The sequence below is a fragment of the Talpa occidentalis genome, unplaced genomic scaffold, assembly GCF_014898055.3.
Source record: "Talpa occidentalis isolate TD23 unplaced genomic scaffold, MPIMG_talOcc4v2.1 talOcc4.12, whole genome shotgun sequence".
NCBI classification, from domain to species: Eukaryota; Metazoa; Chordata; class Mammalia; order Eulipotyphla; family Talpidae; genus Talpa; species Talpa occidentalis.
In genome coordinates this window covers 90,553,723-90,573,127 of record NW_023601212.1, presented here as the reverse complement: position 1 = coordinate 90,573,127, position 19,405 = coordinate 90,553,723, and the positions used below count along the sequence as shown (strand labels likewise).

General features: G+C 40.1%; 1 protein-coding gene across 3 annotated transcripts in view; it reads left to right on the top strand.

Moving 5' to 3' along the window:
- The window catches only part of METTL9 (methyltransferase like 9), a 49,916-nt gene that overhangs the window by 17,555 nt on the left and 12,956 nt on the right, over positions 1–19,405 (top strand). For all 3 annotated transcript variants that reach the window (XM_054693798.1, XM_037507430.2, XM_037507429.2), the window contains exons 2-4: positions 1,811–2,001; positions 6,500–6,709; positions 11,665–11,849. In XM_054693798.1, the coding sequence (XP_054549773.1) occupies positions 1,811–2,001; positions 6,500–6,709; positions 11,665–11,849 (586 nt within the window). The remainder of the gene's footprint in view (positions 1–1,810; positions 2,002–6,499; positions 6,710–11,664; positions 11,850–19,405) is intronic.

Sequence of the window (19,405 nt, the reverse complement as noted above, 5' to 3'; positions counted from 1 at the left end):
TATTGTTCTCCTTGTCCATTTACAAGGAATTCTTAGCTCCTCTGTTTCACTCAAATGACTCCTTGTCCACATTAATAGAATGTACCTGATTACCTAGTACCAAGGTGATGACTTTCATCTTGATTAGTTATTTCAGAGAGAAAAATAAATAAAAGTCAGCGTGGCCTCAGTACTATAGAGTTCAGAATGTACACCAGGAGGTCATGAGTTTAATAAAAAATGGTTTATGGCCTGCATTGGGGCATAACTTCAGGCACAATGAGTATTAAGAATTAGTTAATGATTAAGCAGAGCATTTTTAGGCCAAGGGAAAAAAGTGTAGGCAGTCACTCTAAGAGCTTCATAACTTATCATCCAGAGTGGAACAAATAAAGATAGTTTTCAAGTCCAAGCAGCTTTGATAATATTGTTTAAATGGTAACTCAACAAAGCTGTCAGCAATTGAGAAGATTTAATTTATCCAGTTTAGGGGACAGGGTTTGTAAAAAGATGACTCTTTCAAAATTTGATGTGACTGGTTGTTTGTGGTTCTCTCAATGTTAACATCAGGAATATTACCCAAGACTTCATGTAACTTCATTTAGTAAACTTAGATGATTGTAAAATTGGTCCACCAATTGTGCAAGCAGTTACAAGACATCTACTGCTTGTAAATGGTCATAACTGGCAGAGGGGAAGCCATTTACCTCTGACCAGTAGATTCCTCTTTGAGAAAATTTGGTGGTTTCTCACAGATAATGGATTAATAGTAACTGCTCTCCTCTGCTGGCTTACTCTTATCAGGCCATCTAAGAAGAGTCTCTTCTGTTGTTAATACATCCTCTCCTGTGTATCTGGTACTGTATTGAAGATTTGCCTGCATTATCTTGTTTAAATCCTCACAAGACCCTCACAGGATAGATAGATACCAGTGACATTTCTTGTCTACAGAGGGATGAACAGAAGCTCAGATTGTGTGACTTGTGAGAGCTCACACAGGAGTGACAGAGACTTGATGGTGCTGCTGACTCTAAAGCTGACGCCCACTACAACCAACCTCTTCTGATACACTAACCCTAAGTGAAGATGGCAGGGATTTATGATGGGAGATTACAAAGTGCATTCTGGAAATCTTGTTCTTAGCATGTTGTTACTTTGCTGTCTCATTGACTGCTATGTGACCTTAAGTAACTTAAGCTTTCTTTAGCAGTTTGCTCCTGTCTGTAAAATATCATGTGACCTGATAAAAGCACAACACAGTATTTCTAAAGGTCTCCATATAGCTTACAAGAAGAAAGGCAGCTTAATCTGGTCACTGGATTATTAAATTCTGCAGCTGATACTACCATTGATCTGTTTGGTTGTTTTGAGTTAACTCATTGAATATGTGACTTTTTTTTAAATCTAAAAACAAGGTTAATAATGCTGGTTACTGCCTTCTGGTGTTGAATGTCAGTGAATAAGAGACCAGAGTAGCTTTCCTGGATCCAGGGGCACAAGGATGTAGTGACTGACTGGCCAGGAATCAGGAGACTTGGGCCAGGAGCTGTCTCTGCTGCCCCTCTAAGCTGCGTGACCCCAAGGCGCTCCCTCCACCCCCCATTCTCTCTGCCTACCTTGAGGGTAATGGGAATTAACAGAAACTGTTTGAAGAAGTGGTTTGTACATTATAGATCATATATATATATATATATGAGATGATTATCCTCAGAGTGCCATGAGATTATAATATTTGAAAATCTTAGATTTGATTTATTAGTCTTATTTTTTTCATTTTTGGACTTCCTAAATGACACTTCAGTTATGTATTTTCATTTTTCTTCTTTTTTAGTGGTATGTGTGCAACAGAGAGAAATTATGCGAATCACTCCAGGCTGTCTTTGTTCAGAGTTACCTTGATCAAGGAACACAGATCTTCTTAAACAACAGCATTGAGAAATCGGGCTGGCTCTTCATCCAATTGTATCACTCTTTCGTGTCATCGGTTTTTAGCCTGTTCATGTCTAGAACATCTATCAATGGGTAAGTGACTCTTGGACATTTTTCTTTAGCCTTAGGTTTTAAAAAAAATGAAAAGTAAATTTTTTTCAAGATGTTGACCACTTCTGCTGTCAGAATCCTTGGCAGTCAGTCCAGTGCCCTGGCCTTCTGCAGTTACGCTTTTAGATTCACCCTGACTTGGTAAATAGCCTCATTAGTATATTTTTCTGTGATAGGAATTACTTAGAGCAAGAGCTTCCCAACTTTGAATTGTGTGGGAATTACCTGGGGGAATGGATAAAATGCACATTTTGAGTCAAGAGATAGGGGGGACCGAGGGGGTCCTGGAATCTGCATTTTATTTTATTTTTTTGAAGATTTATTTATTTATGCATACAAGAGCTGGGGTACAGGCCAGAGATGGCGGGAGGGGGTGAGAGGACTTACCAGAGACAGTGTGGGGAACAGACTAGGCAGACTGACTGAAATACACTGCTGAGGGGAGCAGCGGGCCAGACAGGAGAGGTCTGCTTCTCCATGTGGGTTGCTCCCTGGCCGGCCAGGGATTGAACTGCAGAGGCTGCGATTGCTTCATAGTGCGGTGCTTACCCCCTTGCACCACCAGGAAGGCCCCTGGATTCTGCGTTTTAACCAGATGGTTAATAAACAGATTAACCCTGGGAGCTGCTAGTCTCCTGCTGTAGAGAACAGGAAGGTACTTGGGGCCAAGCACTTATAGATGGTCTTTGCCTTAAGCATGCTTTCAGGAGCAAGTTATTTGGCTGGTAACTAATGAATTAGCCCAGCAGGAGGTGATGGCTTGCTCAGGGTGCTGCCCCTGTTCTTTCATAGAGCCAGTAGCTCCAGAATTTTGTTACCTGCTATGGGATTTCTGTCCCTAGAGTGTTTCTCTCATGTAAATCCATGGAAAAAGCTCCAGGAATATTTTTTATTCTTACTTGGCCAAACTCTCGAATACCTCAAGGCCTGAGAACCCAGAAAGCCAAAAGGAAAAGCAACTGGACTCAGTGCTTAAAAAGCCTTGTTGACTAAAAGTTGCTGGTTGTTACCCACTTTTTTCCTTGGAGGTTGGGCGCCAACTTGTACTGAATGTCTGGATTCCCAGTTTATCATCTGGTCCTGAAATATGTTTTCAGGCACCACAAGCCATTTCTCAAGATTTCTTACTTGATTTTCTTCATTGTTTATATGAAATTGCCTGAAGTTTGCTTCAGCAGACAGTTGTTATTTTTGTATTGGTAGTTGAGTTTATAAAACTCCATCCAACACTTTGTTTCTAAAATTGGCTGTTCTGAATTTCTGTTCTATACCATTTACTTTTTGATAAGAAAGCAGACAAGTAACTGTAGCAGCGATTCTTATCCTTTTTGAGGTCCTGTGCCTTTTTGGTAATGATTAAAGGTAGGCGTTCTCTTTTCAGATACGATTTACATTCAACATTTTATATATTTTGGGGGGAGATTTTGGACTCTGAATCATGTCTTCCTTTACTTCTACTTCACTGGACACTGGTTAAAATTCCTTACTCCGGGGCCTCCCCTGGTGTCGCAGGCGGTTAAGTGCTGCAATGTGAAGCTGTCCGCAGCCTCTGCAGCACCGGTTCAATCTCGGCCGGCCGGTGAGGGTCCCACATGGCGCAGCAGAACTCTCCTGTCGCGCCCGCAGTTCCCCTCAGCATTGTATTTTGTTAGTCTGCCTGTTCTGTTTCCCACTCTGTCTCTGATGAATCCTTTCACCCTCCTGCGCATCTGGCCTGTACCCTGGTTCTTGTATAAATAAATATATAAATCTTTAAAAACAAAATTCCTTACTCCGGAATTGTGTATTTTAGTTAAAGAGAGACAATACAGTGTATAAACCCCCCTTTTTAAAATCTGAAGTTCATTCTCCCCTTGCCCCACAAGAGAAAAGCAAGCACAAACATCTCTCGCCATGTGTTGTATTCTCAGCTGAAAGCTTACTTTGGAGCCCATAGATACCTTTCCCTCTATAGCAGTGGTGGATTACCACCATGAGTAGCTGTCTCTTATAGAAATAATTACTGTGAAACCTTCTTGAATTAAAAAGATCCGTATCTGATTTCATTATGTTGGAAAGGGGAAGGCCAAGTAAGGCCATGTTAGCTGTTTTCAATGTTTATCAGGAAGATATTGATAAGGAAGTGGACCTCCTCAGTAGACTCAAAATCTAGAACGAACATAGATGGAGTCCAGAGAACCTAGGGTGGTGATTAAGTATTTTTTTAAAAAGAAAGAAAAACATGACCTGGGAGTTAAAAACAAATTAGAGAGCCCTTCCTCTCCATGGTATGTGTTTGCTAGAAACTGTGTTTTGAGCTAGGTCAGTGTCTTGGTATTTTAGTAGATTATTCCTCATTGTGTGGGACCCCACCCCTCTAGCCCCCCACCTTACACACATTGTAGGAAGTTTAATTTTGTTTGGTCCTAGTTGAGGAACACTGGCCTAGATGAATTTTTGACAGTTTTAACCTTTTTGTGTAGCCTCAGTTGTTCATGATTTGGGGAGAAAGGATGAAGCTTCTCTGGTGCTTTTGAATGTGGACCAGTCAGATGACTTCATGAGCTCTCACCTCAGATGACCGCTGGCTCTAGACTTCATGGTGTTCATGATAAGGTTTTTCATGTTCCAAAGTGATGGGCTAGGGAAGCATGCTATTTTAGAACTGGGAAACCTTAAGCCAGATGACTGTTTTGCAACTGACCTGATCCTGTGGAAAGTCAGCACCAGCATCTGAAACGTGCATCCCCCAGGCCACGCCACCTGTAATCTCGCCTGCACTGGCTGGCTCCTGTGTAAAATTTTAATTATTTCAGTTCAGTCCCTTTTCTCAGATTGCTTTCTGCAGGCTGTTTTTCCACTAGAAGATACGAACAACTGAGGATTTAAATCACCTTGTCTTTCAGAATAGTGTTTTCTCTGGGTAGGTAGCAGTCTCTGAGGTCTCTCCACCCCCTACTCCATTTTTAGCTTTTTTGTGATTTACTGTAAATACATGATTAGATTTGGGTAGAGTCTTCTATGGTCTTAATCTGATAAGGGGAAGTGGGAGTTTGCTGTATGAATTTCATAATTTAAATTGTTTCCCAAAACTGGTTTTACCAGGAGCACCACCTTGCAGGCATCTTCCCAGTCCCTGTAACAAACATACTGTACCTTAGGGTTATTTCCAGAAAGTAGCAGTACAGTACAGGTCTCACTGCCACTTCCTACACCCTTGATTTTCAAACTTTTCCTGGGTCTGAAGAGGAAGTGCCTCAGGAGCTGCTTCAGGCTGCAGAGAAAGGCCTAGAAGTGGACTGGCAGCAGCTCTGGGCTGGCACGCTCAGTTCGGCAGCGGCTCTCCTGGGTCGTTCCGTCTTGTCTGTGAGTTCCATTTCATTTAAAGAAAGGCTTCTGCTGTTTAAGGGAAGTTTGAAAGTCCCTGCCCCTGACAAACGGCTTCAAGGCCTGGAAAACAGGCTCTAAGCAGGAGTGCGTTTTAGTTTTTTTCCTTTTTAAACTTTTATTTATTTATGCACAGGAAAACTGGGGTATAGGCCAGAGGTGTGGGTGTTGAGAGGATTCACCAGAGAGAGTGGGGAGCAGAACTGGCAGATTTGCTGAAATGCACTGCTATAGGGAGCAGCAGGTGAGACAGGAGAGGTCTGTTGCGCCATATATGGGTAGCTCCCTGGCTGTGGATCAAACTCAGTCCCTAGTGGCGATAGCACTGACACTTATCCCCTAAGCCACCAGGGAGGCCCAGGAGTGTGTTTTATTTCCTAAGATAATACCTTCATGAGGCTTGACCTGATCTGTAGCTGCTGTTCCAATTCAAACCCCTCTCACTCTCTTCTTTCAAAGTCAGTGTTAATAGTTTTGAATGCTGTTTAGGCTCTTTGAAAATAACATGAACCTCTGCAAGTTGGAATCTTCTTTTTAAATGTAAATTCACTGATATCATGGGCCTCTCTTCTCTAATGTCTCTTAAAAACCTATTATATAGAAGCTGTATTTTTCTGACCGCAAGTTTAGTTTCCGAATTGCTTTTCCCCCCTCCTATTTGATTTTTCTGCCTGTTGGTATGGGCCAGTACTGTGATCTGATTCTGTGGGCCTGACATCTTTTATAAATGATAAATGTTTTTTGTTACTTCTTTCAACTTCTTATTTTGACATATTCTTCACATTTTTCTTTTAATTGCTTCTATATTCTTCTTCCCTTCTCCTAGCATCCTTTTTTCCTTTCCACTTTTATTCCTCCTCTTAACTCTTTTGGGGGTATTATTTGCAACCTTAAAGACAAATGATGACGTGTGGAGTTATTTTCTTATATTCTTAAGTTTGGTTTTTAATCATAGAAATTCTACAAGAGAATATACTTTAGTTATGTAATCAGGTAATCAAACATCTTGTAAGTTCAAGATGTTGTTGATGTTGAGTCACTGAAGTCATTTTGTGTTTGTGAGGGGGTGTTTAATTTGTATAGACTCTTACATTTTTGTCCTCTTTTCCTCCAGGTTGCTAGGAAGAGGCTCAATGTTTGTGTTTTCACCCGATCAGTTTCAGAGACTGCTTAAAATTAATCCAGACTGGAAAACCCATAGACTTCTGGATTTAGGTGCTGGAGATGGAGAAGTCACAAAAATCATGAGCCCTCATTTCGAAGAAATTTATGCCACTGAGCTGTCTGAAACTATGATATGGCAGCTTCAGAAAAAGAAATACAGGTATAACTTTTAGACATGGTTTGTGTTTCTTTCTTGGCCTTAGGTTTAGTTTTTCTTGAAAGTATATTGTTTAAAGATTATGAAACAGTTTTCCAAGATTAGTAGTTAAGCAAAAGCTCCCATATTCACCATTAAGTGGAAACTCTTAAGAGAGAAATGTTTTTTCCTTGGTAGTATTTTTCTGGACTGGAAAAGTTGGCACTGTAGGGAGGAAAAGGACAGGTGAGAAATGCTTGGAGAAGGGTGATGAGAAGCTTGCTCTCTCATTGGAATCTAACATTCCAATCTTATTTTTGGTTTTTTTATTGTAAATATTGTAAAAATACATAACACTCACCAATTTAATACTTCTTAATTGTACATTCAATGCTAGTAAGTATATTGACATTGTTGTGCGACCATCACAACATCCCTCTCCAGAACCTTTTCATCTTACATCACCATTAAATGCTAATTCCTAATTCCTCCATCCCTCCTTAGCAACTACCACTCTATTTTTGTCTCAGAACTTGACTATAGTATGAATGTCAGATAAAGAAGGATCAGACATCATTTGTCCTTTTGTGACTGACATTTCACTTAGCAAAATGTCTTCAGGGCTCATCGGCGGTATAGCGTGTGTCAAAATTTCCTTTTAAAGGCTGAATAATATTCCATCATAAGGTAGACCACATTTTGTTTATTCATTCATATGTTGATGGACATTTGGGTTGCTTCCACTTTTTAGCTGTATTGAATAATGTTGCTGTGACCATGGGTGTATAAATCCCTGTTTGAGTCACTGCTTTCATTTCTTTTGAGTACATACCCAGAAGTGGAGTTACTAGATCATCTGTTTAATTTTTTGTTTAATGCATTTGATTTTAAGAATTGCCATACCATTTTCCATGGCAGCGGCACCATTCATTATACATCCCACCAGCAGAGCACAGGGTTCCACTTTCTCAAATTTCACCAGTACATGTTATTTCTGTGTTTTGATAATAGCCATCCTAACTGATGTGCAGTTTCAAATCTTCGTTTTCCTGCCATCTACTGTTTGAGAAACTAGGAAGTAGGCTACTCTTCATTCAGTATGGATTCTGTTGAAAGGGGGAAGGTGCTGAGTATAGAAGGGGGGAGGAGAGAGTAGAGCTTGCCTCCTTTGATATTTTGAAAGTCAGGCTTAGCCTGAGAAAAAATGTAGGCAGGCACTCCTCACTTTCCTCTTCACCTAGGTTACTCTTATGTGGACTAACCCTGGAGACAGAGCATTAGCGAGGCTGTTAGCGATGTCTCAGGAGACACATCTGTGTGTTGTTGAACTAAGTAATTTATAAGATCCCCTTTAGCTCCAGCAGGTTCTCCAGTTAGATTCTCGTGGATCTAGCTGGTGGTAATGGAAATGTATTCCTTCAATTAGAAATTAACTCACCATTTCAAAACTTGGAATGCTTTGACCTTTATTATAACAGTGGCTTAAACATGCTGAATAACTAGTCTGACCCACTTCCCACATTAAAAAATGACAGTGTTTTGAAATGGTATGGGGAGGAAGGTGTTCAAAATTAAGTCTTCATATAAAATTCCCTTCTCATTTATTCTGGCCCTTTCCTTGAATGTTTAAATGGAATTTTCAGATAATTGAATTAATATATGTAGAGTTTACATGCTATGTAACATAGTAAACTTATCCACAATACATAAAATAGCTAATTTTTTTCCTGATGAAAAGCTTATGTGTCTTATGTTTGCAATTTGATGCAGGTAAGAAATTCATACTAGTGGATACTTTCTCCATACTATTATTGGTATGAAATAAAAACATAGTCATAAAAATGGCAACTTTTGGTGTAGTTAAGATTTTTTATTTATTTATTTAATTAAAAAAATTTTTAAAGATTTATTTAGTTATTTATTTATTTATACAAGCACTGGGTACAGTCAGAAGCGCGGGAGGGTGAGAGAATTCACCAGAGCCAGAGCAGGGAGCAGAGCAGGCAGAAGGACCGAGGTACACTGCTGAGGGGAGCAGCAGGCTGCAGGAGAGGTCTGCGTGCCATGTGGGACCCTCCTCCGGTGGTGGCCGGGGAGCAGCTGGGGAGCAGCTGGGGATCGAATCGGGGCTGCAGAGGCTGCAGGCAGCTTTGAAACCCAGCGCTCAACCGCTGCGCCTCCGGGGAGGCCCGTAGTTAAGATTTTAATGAGAAAGCAGTATCCTACTAAGTTTAGGTTCATCTAGCCCACAATGACTGGGCGCACTTTAAGCTTAATTCTTCATTTTCTTGGCTTCTTTTTGAGAGGTAGCGATTTTTCATTTCTCTTCAATATCTGGACCATGAACAACTGACTTTTTAATAAAGGTTCTGGATGTCATTTTTGAAATAAATCAAACAGAAATGGCCAAGATTTTCTTCTGTATTGCCAAGGTGCCGCAAAATCTGATTGTAAAATTTAAGGATGTGCCTTTGATTTTTAAAACAAAGCAATACCTTGTTTTATAGTGTTGTATTTTTTAAATCTAGAATTTATCAAAAATACTGATTGCTTTGTCATTTCTCTACAAAACATATATTTTAAAATACTTCCTGAAGGTCAACATTTAAAAAAAAATAATCCCTTCTAAATAGCTGCTTTGTTTCTAGAAATGCTGTTTTGGAAAAGCTATAGACATTAGGAAGGGATTATATAATTAATTTCTGGTTGTGTGTGCTAATGTACAATGCCACCAATCAGATGACAACTTCTTCAGCTGGAAAAAATTTTGCCAGCATATATACCATCCTCAGTTTGCTTTACCAAAAGTCATTGTTAAATTTAGTTTTCAAAAATTAAGAAATAAAATAGTTGTGCTCTAAATGGTGGTTAATAGGTGGTAGAAGAAATAAGTGTGGCAAGATGCTGAGTAGGATGGGGTTTGGGACTAAATCAGCGCAGATAGTTAATATGCCAGTAATCAAAAAGGAATTATGTATATATTTTTGACTTCAGAGAACAAAAATTTTTAGTGTAAATTTAAAAGGTGCTTTACTTTGATCCATTATCTGTATTTTATTTTATTTTTTTTTAAAAGAAAATGATGTAGTTAAGAATTTGATTTCTCATGTTAGTATCCTCATTGTTTTCTTTTTTAAAATAAAAAGATTTTGGGGACTGAAGTGGTTGCCATTCATTCTGAACCCACCACCCTAGACACATTTATTCAAAGACTGTCAGGTTCTTTCTCATTTTATATGGCTAGAGCAGGTTCGTTGACCTGAATACATACTAGAATTTCTAAGTTGTAATTTCTTCTCTGCCAGTGATTTATAGTATGACCTCAGACAAATCACTTCTTTCATTTTTCTCACAAAGAGCGGACAGTTCTGACAACTTGGTAGAATCCCCAGGCTAGCAGTTTTAGCTAAAAATTTGTCTTCTTCATCTGTGGAACTGAGTTTACAAATCTAAATTTAAAAAAAAAAGACCAGAAGTAAAGATGAAGTTGGACTTTTATAGGTATAGTTTGAACTTCCCAGTATTAAAGCCATAGTTTTCAGGGCCTCCCCGGTGGTGCAGCGGTTGAGCGCTGGGTTGTGAAGCTGCCCGCAGCCTCTGCAGCGCCCGGTTGGATCCCCGGCTGCTCCCCGGCCACCAGAGGAGGGTCCCACATGGCGTGAGACCTCTCCTGCCGCCCGCTGCTCCCTTCAGCAGTATACTTCGGTCCTTCTGCCTGCTCTGCTCCCTGCGCTGACTCTGGTGAATTCTTTCACCCTCCCGTGCTTCTGACTGTACCCAGTGCTTGTATGTATAAACAGACAAACAAACAAATAAATAAATTAATAAATAAATAAATCTTAAAAAAAAAAATAAAGCCATAGTTTTCTGTTTAGAACATGTATTCCTGTCCTTCAAAATTTGCTATAACCAAATAGGAGTGATTAATAGAATTGCCTTCATGGTATGCTAGTAGAGACTTGCTGTGAGAACTCTTTTTTGAGGACAAAACACTGTAAAGGACTGGAAATATTTTTTGGGAAAGGGAGAGGGAAGGAGATGTTGAGGGCTGAGTGATGTGTTAATTATGCTCTTCACTTAACAACTTTTAGTAGTGTTTCATGCGCTCCATCTCTTCCTATGTAGTTACTCCTGTATAAAGATTTTAAAGTATGAAATATTCTCTTTCTCTTGGGAACAGAGATGTGCTCAAAAGGTTTTGGGTTATAAATGGAATGATCTAATACCACTTTCAATCATTCTTAAAAATAAGGGCGCCTTAGAATAGAAAACAAGAATATATGATGTATTTTATGATTAAATTCCAGTGGTTGTAGAAAGAAGGAATCTTAGTTCATTAGCTGATATGTAGGAATTTGATGCTTTATACCATTTTTATCACCTTATATCTTCATACTGATTAAGCATGATTAATTCTTATGAAGGAAATTTTATGTTTTGAGATTTGGAAATAAGTGAAATGCCAAATCTAAAGAAATATGACTGCTGTCTGTCTTTAGCCTGGCCATTTTATTACTACAAATAAAAATTATAAATGAAGATCTTAAACTTCCTTTGATTTAAAAGGTAAAATTAGGGGGCCTCCCCGGTGGCGCAGCGGTTGAGCGCTGGGTTGCGAAGCTGCCCGCAGCCTCTGCAGCGCCGGTTCGATGATCCCCGGCTGCTCCCCGGCCACCAGAGGAGGATCCCACATGGCGTGCAGACCTCTCCTGCCGCCAGCTGCTCCCCTCAGCAGTGCACTTCAGTCCTTCTGCCTGCTCTGCTCCCCGCTCTGGCTCTGGTGAATTCTCTCACCCTCCCGCGCTTCTGACTGTACCCAGTGCTTGTATAAATAAATAAATAAATCTTAAAAAAAAAAAAAAGAATCTAAAAAAAAAAAAAATAAAAGGTAAAATTAGAGCCTTTACTGGCATCCCAATTATTTTTTAAGATATGCTTAAGGGGGTTTGTAACAGTTTACTTTTTCTGACTTTTTCCAGAGTGCTTGGTATAAATGAATGGCAGAATACAGGGTTCCAGTATGATGTCATCAGCTGCTTGAATTTGCTGGACCGCTGTGATCAGCCCCTGACTTTGTTAAAAGATATCAGAAGTGTCTTGGAGCCAACCAGAGGCAGAGTCATCCTTGCCCTGGTCTTACCCTTTCATCCCTATGTGGAAAACGGTAAGTGTGGTCAGGCCGCTCTTCCTCAGCATAGATGTTTATTGGAATTTGTGATTCTGTTTTACGGAAGAGCCTGGGATTTGAAAGAATACAGTTAACCCATGTATAATATCACCTTGGTTAATGTTCATCTTAATGTGGATTTTACAGAACTTTAGTATTCCTTAGCAGTGGTAATAATACTCAGCTGAAGCTGCCTGCTTGAGGTTGAAAACCTAAAATGTGTCTGTTTTCTGCCTTCAAGTAGAGCTTGAATTATTTATTCACTTATAAACTGAGTCAAGCAATAAGTAATACCTTTAAATCTACCCATACATACTTGCTGAATGTAGCTTTTTCATATTTTATATCTCTTATCCCAGGCTCTAAAAATGAGAACTGTGGTTAATTGTGTTTGATCTTCCTCTTTGAAGACGTTTTCTGTTGTAGCACATACCAATCCTTTATGTGATACTTTTTTTTGATTGCATCATTTTGTTCAGTAATATTTAATGAAGAATATACTAAAAGAAATGGTTTAATATTCACATTATTATGACTTCTGGCTGTAGTCCTACTAGTTCATGGTTTTAGCTTATGTGTTTTGCATTTTAGGTTTCGTTGAAAGTTAGGACTTTCAGCCTTTTGCGTTTTCATAAGTTAATATATAGTAATATAAAAAGTATATAAGTAATGCATCTTAATATTTTAAATCTTTAGTTTTTCTTTTTCTTTTTTTTTTGTGGGACCCTCGCCAGCGGCCGGGGAATACACTGGCGCTGCAGAGGCTGCGGGCAGCCTCGCAGCCTAGCGCTCAACCACTGCGCCACCAGGGGAGGCCCTCTTTAGTTTTTCTTGATCACTGTCTAGATCAACCTTGGATTCAAAAACTGAGAGCTTGGTGACATCTTTAAAAAATCCATTGATAGTTTAGAAACACCAAAATCTGTTGTCAAGTATCTATAAAAACCTGTGTTTTAAGGCATAATGTTCATGTTTGCTTAGAACCGAGGATTTGTGTTACTTCTCATTTGTTCCTTCCTTGCTGCTTTTGTTACTTTTTACCCCTGAGGTCTTACCCCTTCAGACTAAATGCTAGCCTTTTACCAGATAGCTTTAGATTTGTCTTGATGGTAGAGGAAGTGGAGAATTCTTTAAATAGAGCAGGTGGGAAAGAAAATAGATCTTCCCTCCCGGTCTTCTCCATTTACACATTTCCGCGCGGAATCATTTGACGTGGTAAAGAAAAAGCTACCGTGCGAGTCCTCACCTGTATCTATGATGTACAATGAAAACTGCAATAATAAATGTCCTCCTTGATAATTCAGCGGCCTGGCCTTATTTCATTGCTGTTCCCTGTATAATTAAGTCTCAGCTCTGTCTCTGCATTGCAATCATAAGTCATCAGGTTGTAAGATTCCGGCTTCCTGTGTCCTGTTGGGCAGCCACATGACAGAACTTTAATGCTACTTCCTGGCATAGCAGGAGGTAGAAGAGCAGGGGAAGAAACATCAACATCACCATGAATTTTAGTTCCTCGTGTTTCTCACACTAAAAGTTTGAGAGGAAGTCAAACGGAACAAGGGGGGCATTAGGGTTGAAAACAAGCTCCTTGATTGTAGTTGCACAGAGTTGCTGTTGAGTCCAAGGGGTCTGGCCAGTGACACTTGCAAAAACCTGAGACAAACAGCTTTGTTGCTGTTGGTGACCTTCAGTGATCTGTATGTTTTGCAGACTGCTCTGCAGCATTCTATTATTGCTTCCCTTCTCTAAGTCACTAATTAAGTCCTGATGACTTCCATGTGCCGCTGTGTGCGGACTGGGAAGTGTGAAGTGGTCTGGGTGTGCTCATGAGTACCGGACTGCTTTCAGGTATCTGAGTGTGCTTTGCCTACTTGCTTCTATGATTTTTTAACAAAAAGCAATTGCAGCCAAATGGTTGTTTTATCTTGAAGTTGAGCCATGGGCAATTTTGTTATTTAGTTAACAAAACCAAAAAATTTTAGTTTGTTTGGTTTGCTGACCCAATTTTGGTCAGGGGTTATTAAATCTAGTGAGAATGGCTTTAAGCATCAAACAGGGGGAAAGCATGTAATCAAGAAAAGGAGAAATATATTGCAAAAATGAAAATTTAGTAACGTTTTTCAAAATGGGTTTTTATACAAGGGTGATTTGTGGTCACAAGAGTTCACACAGCTTTCAAGAGGGTCTACAATGAAAAAGTTCCCATTCACTCTAGTTCTACAATCTTGTTTATGCTTCTTAAATATTCCTCAGAGATAGTCTATGCAAATAACAGTATGTGTGTGCATGAAAAATTGATACATAATTAAAATCCTTTGTAAATACTTTTGTTGTTTTTTTACCGCTTAAATATATCCAGGAAATTATTCCTTACCAGCACATGTGTATCTGCAGCATTTTTTGGGTATAAACAGGGGTTTGCTAGAGCTGATTTTACTGGCTGGTGAGAGGACTGGTCTGTTGGCAGGAATCTGGCTGTGAAACATGGCCAGCGTTGAAACAGACGTGGTAGGAGCCCTTGTCCCAAGCCTGAAATCAGGTGTGAGGGTACGTATGAACCCTCCCTAGGGGTTGGCTGCTCATTGAAGAGTGAGTTTGCCAAATAGCCTTGCTTGTGATTTCTTTACTTGTCCCAGGGTCTTGGCACATGCTACAGACAGCCTCTCTCTTCTCCAGGCTGGTTGGTGAACATTTGCCAGCATAGAGTTGGATATATGATAGTTCTACTTCAGGAGGGCCCTACTGATGTACTGTTAGGTAAACCAGCAGTTTGCTTTATAAATGATAGTGAAATGACCACCCTTACCAAGTCTTTGCAATTGTGTAAGTAGGCATCAGGACTTCCTTCTTTAAGAAAATAGAAGAAACAACTATTGGTAGCTTTAAAAATTTAAAATTGATTTTAGAAAAGTGATTCCAGGTTGGTTGATTTATTGATAAACTGTTCTGTCAAAGTTTAAAGCTTGTTTCTTTTTTTCAGTCTTCCATGTGTTGACATTTCCCTCAAAGTTACAGAATGGCTGATATATATAAATGTATGACAAAACCTTGGAAAGAGAAGATACTCTCCCCCATACATTTTTTTCAGTAAGGAAGACCTTTCCCAGAAATCTCCACAGCAAGCATAAGATAATTCTTGGTGTGCCCTTCAGGTCTGAGGAGGGCTCTTCTGCCTGATCCTGTTTACACTGTGGGGTGGAGCTCAGAGTGAAGGTGGAGGGGAACTGGCTGCCGAGTGCTCTTATGCTATAGAATATTTTCATTCTTTTAAAGTGTTTACTGAGTGCCTAGATGCTGGAGATACCCTGAGCCAAACTTCCTGCTGTCCTTGCCCTCGAGTAGTGTACCTTCTGATGAGCACAGGCCACAGACAAGTGGGAGGTTGCTGCTGAAAGCAAGAAAGGGGCTTCTGGAGTTGGGGGTTGGGTTTGGGTGATGTGATGTTATAGACTGGGCGCTCAGGAAGGGCCACCCTGAGATGCTAACAGGAAGAAGCCTGAAATCAGGTGTGAGGGTACGTATGAACCCTCCCTAGGGGTTGGCTGCTCATTGAAGAGTGAGTTTGCCAAATAGCCTTGCTTGTGATTCTTTACTAGTGCCTTGAAATGCTGCTTCAGTCATTGATTAAAGTTCTGGATGTGTTTGGTTCTGTTCTATTCAGACTTATCTTCTGGGGCCTCCCCCGTGGCACAGCGGTTGAGCACTGGGTTGCGAAGCTCCCTGCGGCCTCTGCGGTGCCGGTTCAATCCCCGGCTGCTCCCCGACCACACCGGAGGAGGGTCCCACATGGCTCGCAGACCTCTCCTGCCGCCCTCTGCTCCCCTCAGCAGTGTACTTTGGTCCTTCTGCCTGCTCTGCTCCCCGCTCTGGCTCTGGTGAATTCTCTCACCCTCCCGCACTTCTGACTGTACCCAGTGCATGTATAAACAAAAACAAACAAACTAATAAATAAATAAACATGCCTCTCTTAAAAAAAAAAAAAAAGACTTATCTTCTATGTGGGTGCCAGGACCAAATAATTTTCATTGTTGTTTTGTTACATATTTTATTATCGTAGCCCTCATATCCCCTCAATCAATCCCTTTTAGTTTTTTTTTTTTTTGCTTATTTATTTTGTGCATTGACTTTAGCACTAGTTTGTCTAGTTCCCTATATTCAATTAAATAGGCTAATTGAGGTAGTATTGAATCTTCCTAGCTAATAATAAGCTGTGTCTTTCAATTTATTTAATTCTTTATGTTCTTAGTAATATAACATTTTCTTCATAAAGGTCCTGAACAACTTTTCTTAGTGGTGTATGTGTATGTGTGAGGAAGAGATACTGAAAATCAGAATTTTTCTTCTTGCATATTTTTTTAATTAAAAATTTTCCCAACTTTAATATGGCATAATAGACACATAAAAGTTGTATGTATTTAAGATGTGCAAAGTCATGACTTACCATAAGTATACATCATGAAATGATTAACAAGTCTAGCACTTAATGTAACCTCACAATTAGGTTTTTTGTGTGGTGAGAATTTGAAGTAAATGATACCGTATTAACTGGTCACCATGGTTGGATCCCAGAACTTACTCGTTTTACCATTGGAAGCCTGGCAACCGCCTTGTGAGCTCTTGTTCTATAGGCTTGACTCTGTTTAGACTCTACATATAAGTGATATCAGACAGTATTTGTTTTTCTGTGTCTGGCTTATTTCACTGAGCATAATATTCTCCAGGGTCATCCATGTCATCACAAATGGCTCTTCCATCATATTTTAAATTGGATGTCATGTACACATACACAAGCATTGATTTTCATGTGTGTACCAATTTTGTAGCCATTTACCTTAATGAATTACCTTGGTGTTGCCAATAGTTTCTTGATTGAGTCTCTTGTTGTCTTGATACACAGGTGTAGCATCTGCAAATGGTTTAAGTACTTCCTTTTCATTTTTAGACTTTTTTTTGTTAAGGTGAATTGGTAGTTATTTCCAGAATGTGTTAAAAAATGGTGAACACTTTTGCCCTGTTTATGACTTTAGTGAAAATGCTTCTGCTTAAAGTATAATGCTGTCTTTTGGCTTGAAAATATTTTTTTTTTTAATTTTTTTTTTTATAGAGGCATGTTTATTTATTTGTTTGCTTGTTTGTTTGTTTATACATGCACTGGGTACAGTCAGAAGCGTGGGAGGGTGAGAGAATTCACCAGAGCGGGAAGCAGAGCAGGCAGAAGGACCGAAGTACAGTGCTGAGGGGAGCAGTGGGCGGCAGGAGAGGTCTGCGCGCCATGTGGGACCCTCCTCCAGTGGCCGGGGAGCAGCCAGGGATCGAACCGGCGCCACAGAGGCTGCGTGCAGCTTTGCAACCCAGCGCTCAACCACTGCGCCACCGGGGAGGCCCAGCTTGAAAATATTTTTAAAAGGCCTGTTTAATAAAAGCCTAAAAAGTCAGAAATTAATAATGAATTGTTATTAATTTTTAGCATTTTTAGCATCTGGAGATAGATACCCTGTTTTTTCCCTTCTTTTAACTTACTCAGTTAATAACACTTTTTCTAATATATATGCATCCCTGCATTTCTGGGCTTAGAAGATAGAATCCTTTTGTAACATATCATTGGATTGTATTTACAAAATTTCTAAATAAATAAGCATTAATATTGATGATAGTTGGTCTGTATCTGATCTATTATTTATTTGAAAGATGTTGTCTGTCATGTTTTGATATCAGTGTTCACACTGACTCTAAAAAGTCATTCTTCTTCGTATACTCTAGAACAGTTTAACTTGCATTGGTGGCTACCTGTTCTTTGAAAGTTTGGTAGAGCTTCCCCAGAGACACCAGCGAGGCCCTTAATAATTGAGAGGTAGCCCTTGGTGACTTTCCCACTTTTCTGGGTCATTGTTCTGGTTAGATTATGTGTTTAGTCTTTTTTTTTTTTTTTCAAAGATTTATTTATTTTATTTTTATACAAGCACTGGGTACAGTCAGAAGCGCGGGAGGGTGAGAGAATTCACCAGAGCCAGAGCAGGGAACAGAACAGGCAGACCGACAGAATACACTGCTGAGGGGAGCAGCGGGTGTGGCAGGAGAGGTTTGCATGCCATGTGGGACCCTCACCGGCAGCCGGGGATCAAACCCGCGCTGCAGAGGCTGCGGGCAGCTTCGCAGCCTGGCGCTCAACCACTGCGCCACCAGGGGAGGCCCTACGTGTTTAGTCTTAAAGCTTCCATCAGTCTAAATGGAAATAAGCAGGTCTCTGTCTGGACTTGTTTCACTAGAGTTGGGGCTGTGAGGACTAGCCCTTGTTTGAAAGTGCCCTCAGTGTTGCCTTTTGGATACAGCCCTCATGACTGGGCCTTGCACTGAACTTGGTTTCTCATTTGTAAAAACGGAGTTGATGCCTGCCTTGAGGTATGTTGTGAGGATTAAATGATTTAATGTATAGATTGCGCAGCCTTATCTGTCTCAATGTTAGTGTGTGATAAATGTTGAATGTACTCCATTCCATCCTATTTGGTTACTTTTTAAAACTTTGTGGCTTTATTGAGCATTTTTGTTTACAGTCCAAAATATTTATTGTGAAATATTTGTCAGTGTCTCCTTGATCTGCCCATGAAACTTTTAATAGAAATAATAACCAGAATTTGAATGTCTTCATTCTGCATTTTATTTATTTTTTAAAGATTTATTTATACATACAAGAACTGGGGTACAGGCCAGAGGCGTGGGGGGTGGGAGGATCTGATCTACCAGAGACAGAGTGGTGAAACAGAACAGGCAGATTGACTGAAATACACTGCTGAGGGGAGCAGTGGGCGAGGCAGGAGAGGTCTGCTGCGCCATGTGGGTTGCTCTCTGGCTGGGGACGGAACTCATGTTGCGGTAGCTGTGGATTGCATCAGAGTTGCGTCTTAATCCCTTGGGCCACCAGGGAGCCCCCTTCATTCTGCATTTTAACTTACTCTCAAAGACCGTGCATTCTCCATTGGTTTATGTGACTTGACTCCACAGAGACGTAACTGTTTGCCTGTCAGTCAGGGGTTTCAGATTCTCTCACTTCTTTGTATAGCAGAGAGAAAGAAATCACTTATTCTGAAAATTCTGTTAACATTTTTTGGTATGTGGTTTGAGTGCTCGTCCAGAGGGCAGAGTGTCTGTAGACACTAGAACCTCTGTCTCTGCTAGTTCTATTTTCATTGTCCTGGGAAACACAAATCTAAACAGAATGTTATAGTTTAATCTTTCCAGTGAAAATTCTGGATGCTGAGTTAGCAGGAAAGTGAATACTGTTAGGGAATCAGCAGTCCTTAGGAGAGGGGTGAGGGTTGATGGCTGGGGAGGGAAGTGTGCTCTAATTCTGTTGAAATGCTGGAAAAAAATATTTTTCTATAGAAACATTGTTCACATACATGCATCTTAAATTATTTAATTTAATGCAAAAATAAATAAGAAAGATGCTTCTAGTCTTAAAATACAGAATAGTGAGCCTCCCTGGTGGCGCAAGGGATTAAGATGCAGCCTATGAAGCTGTCCGCAACCACTGCAGCACAACTTTGATCCCTGCC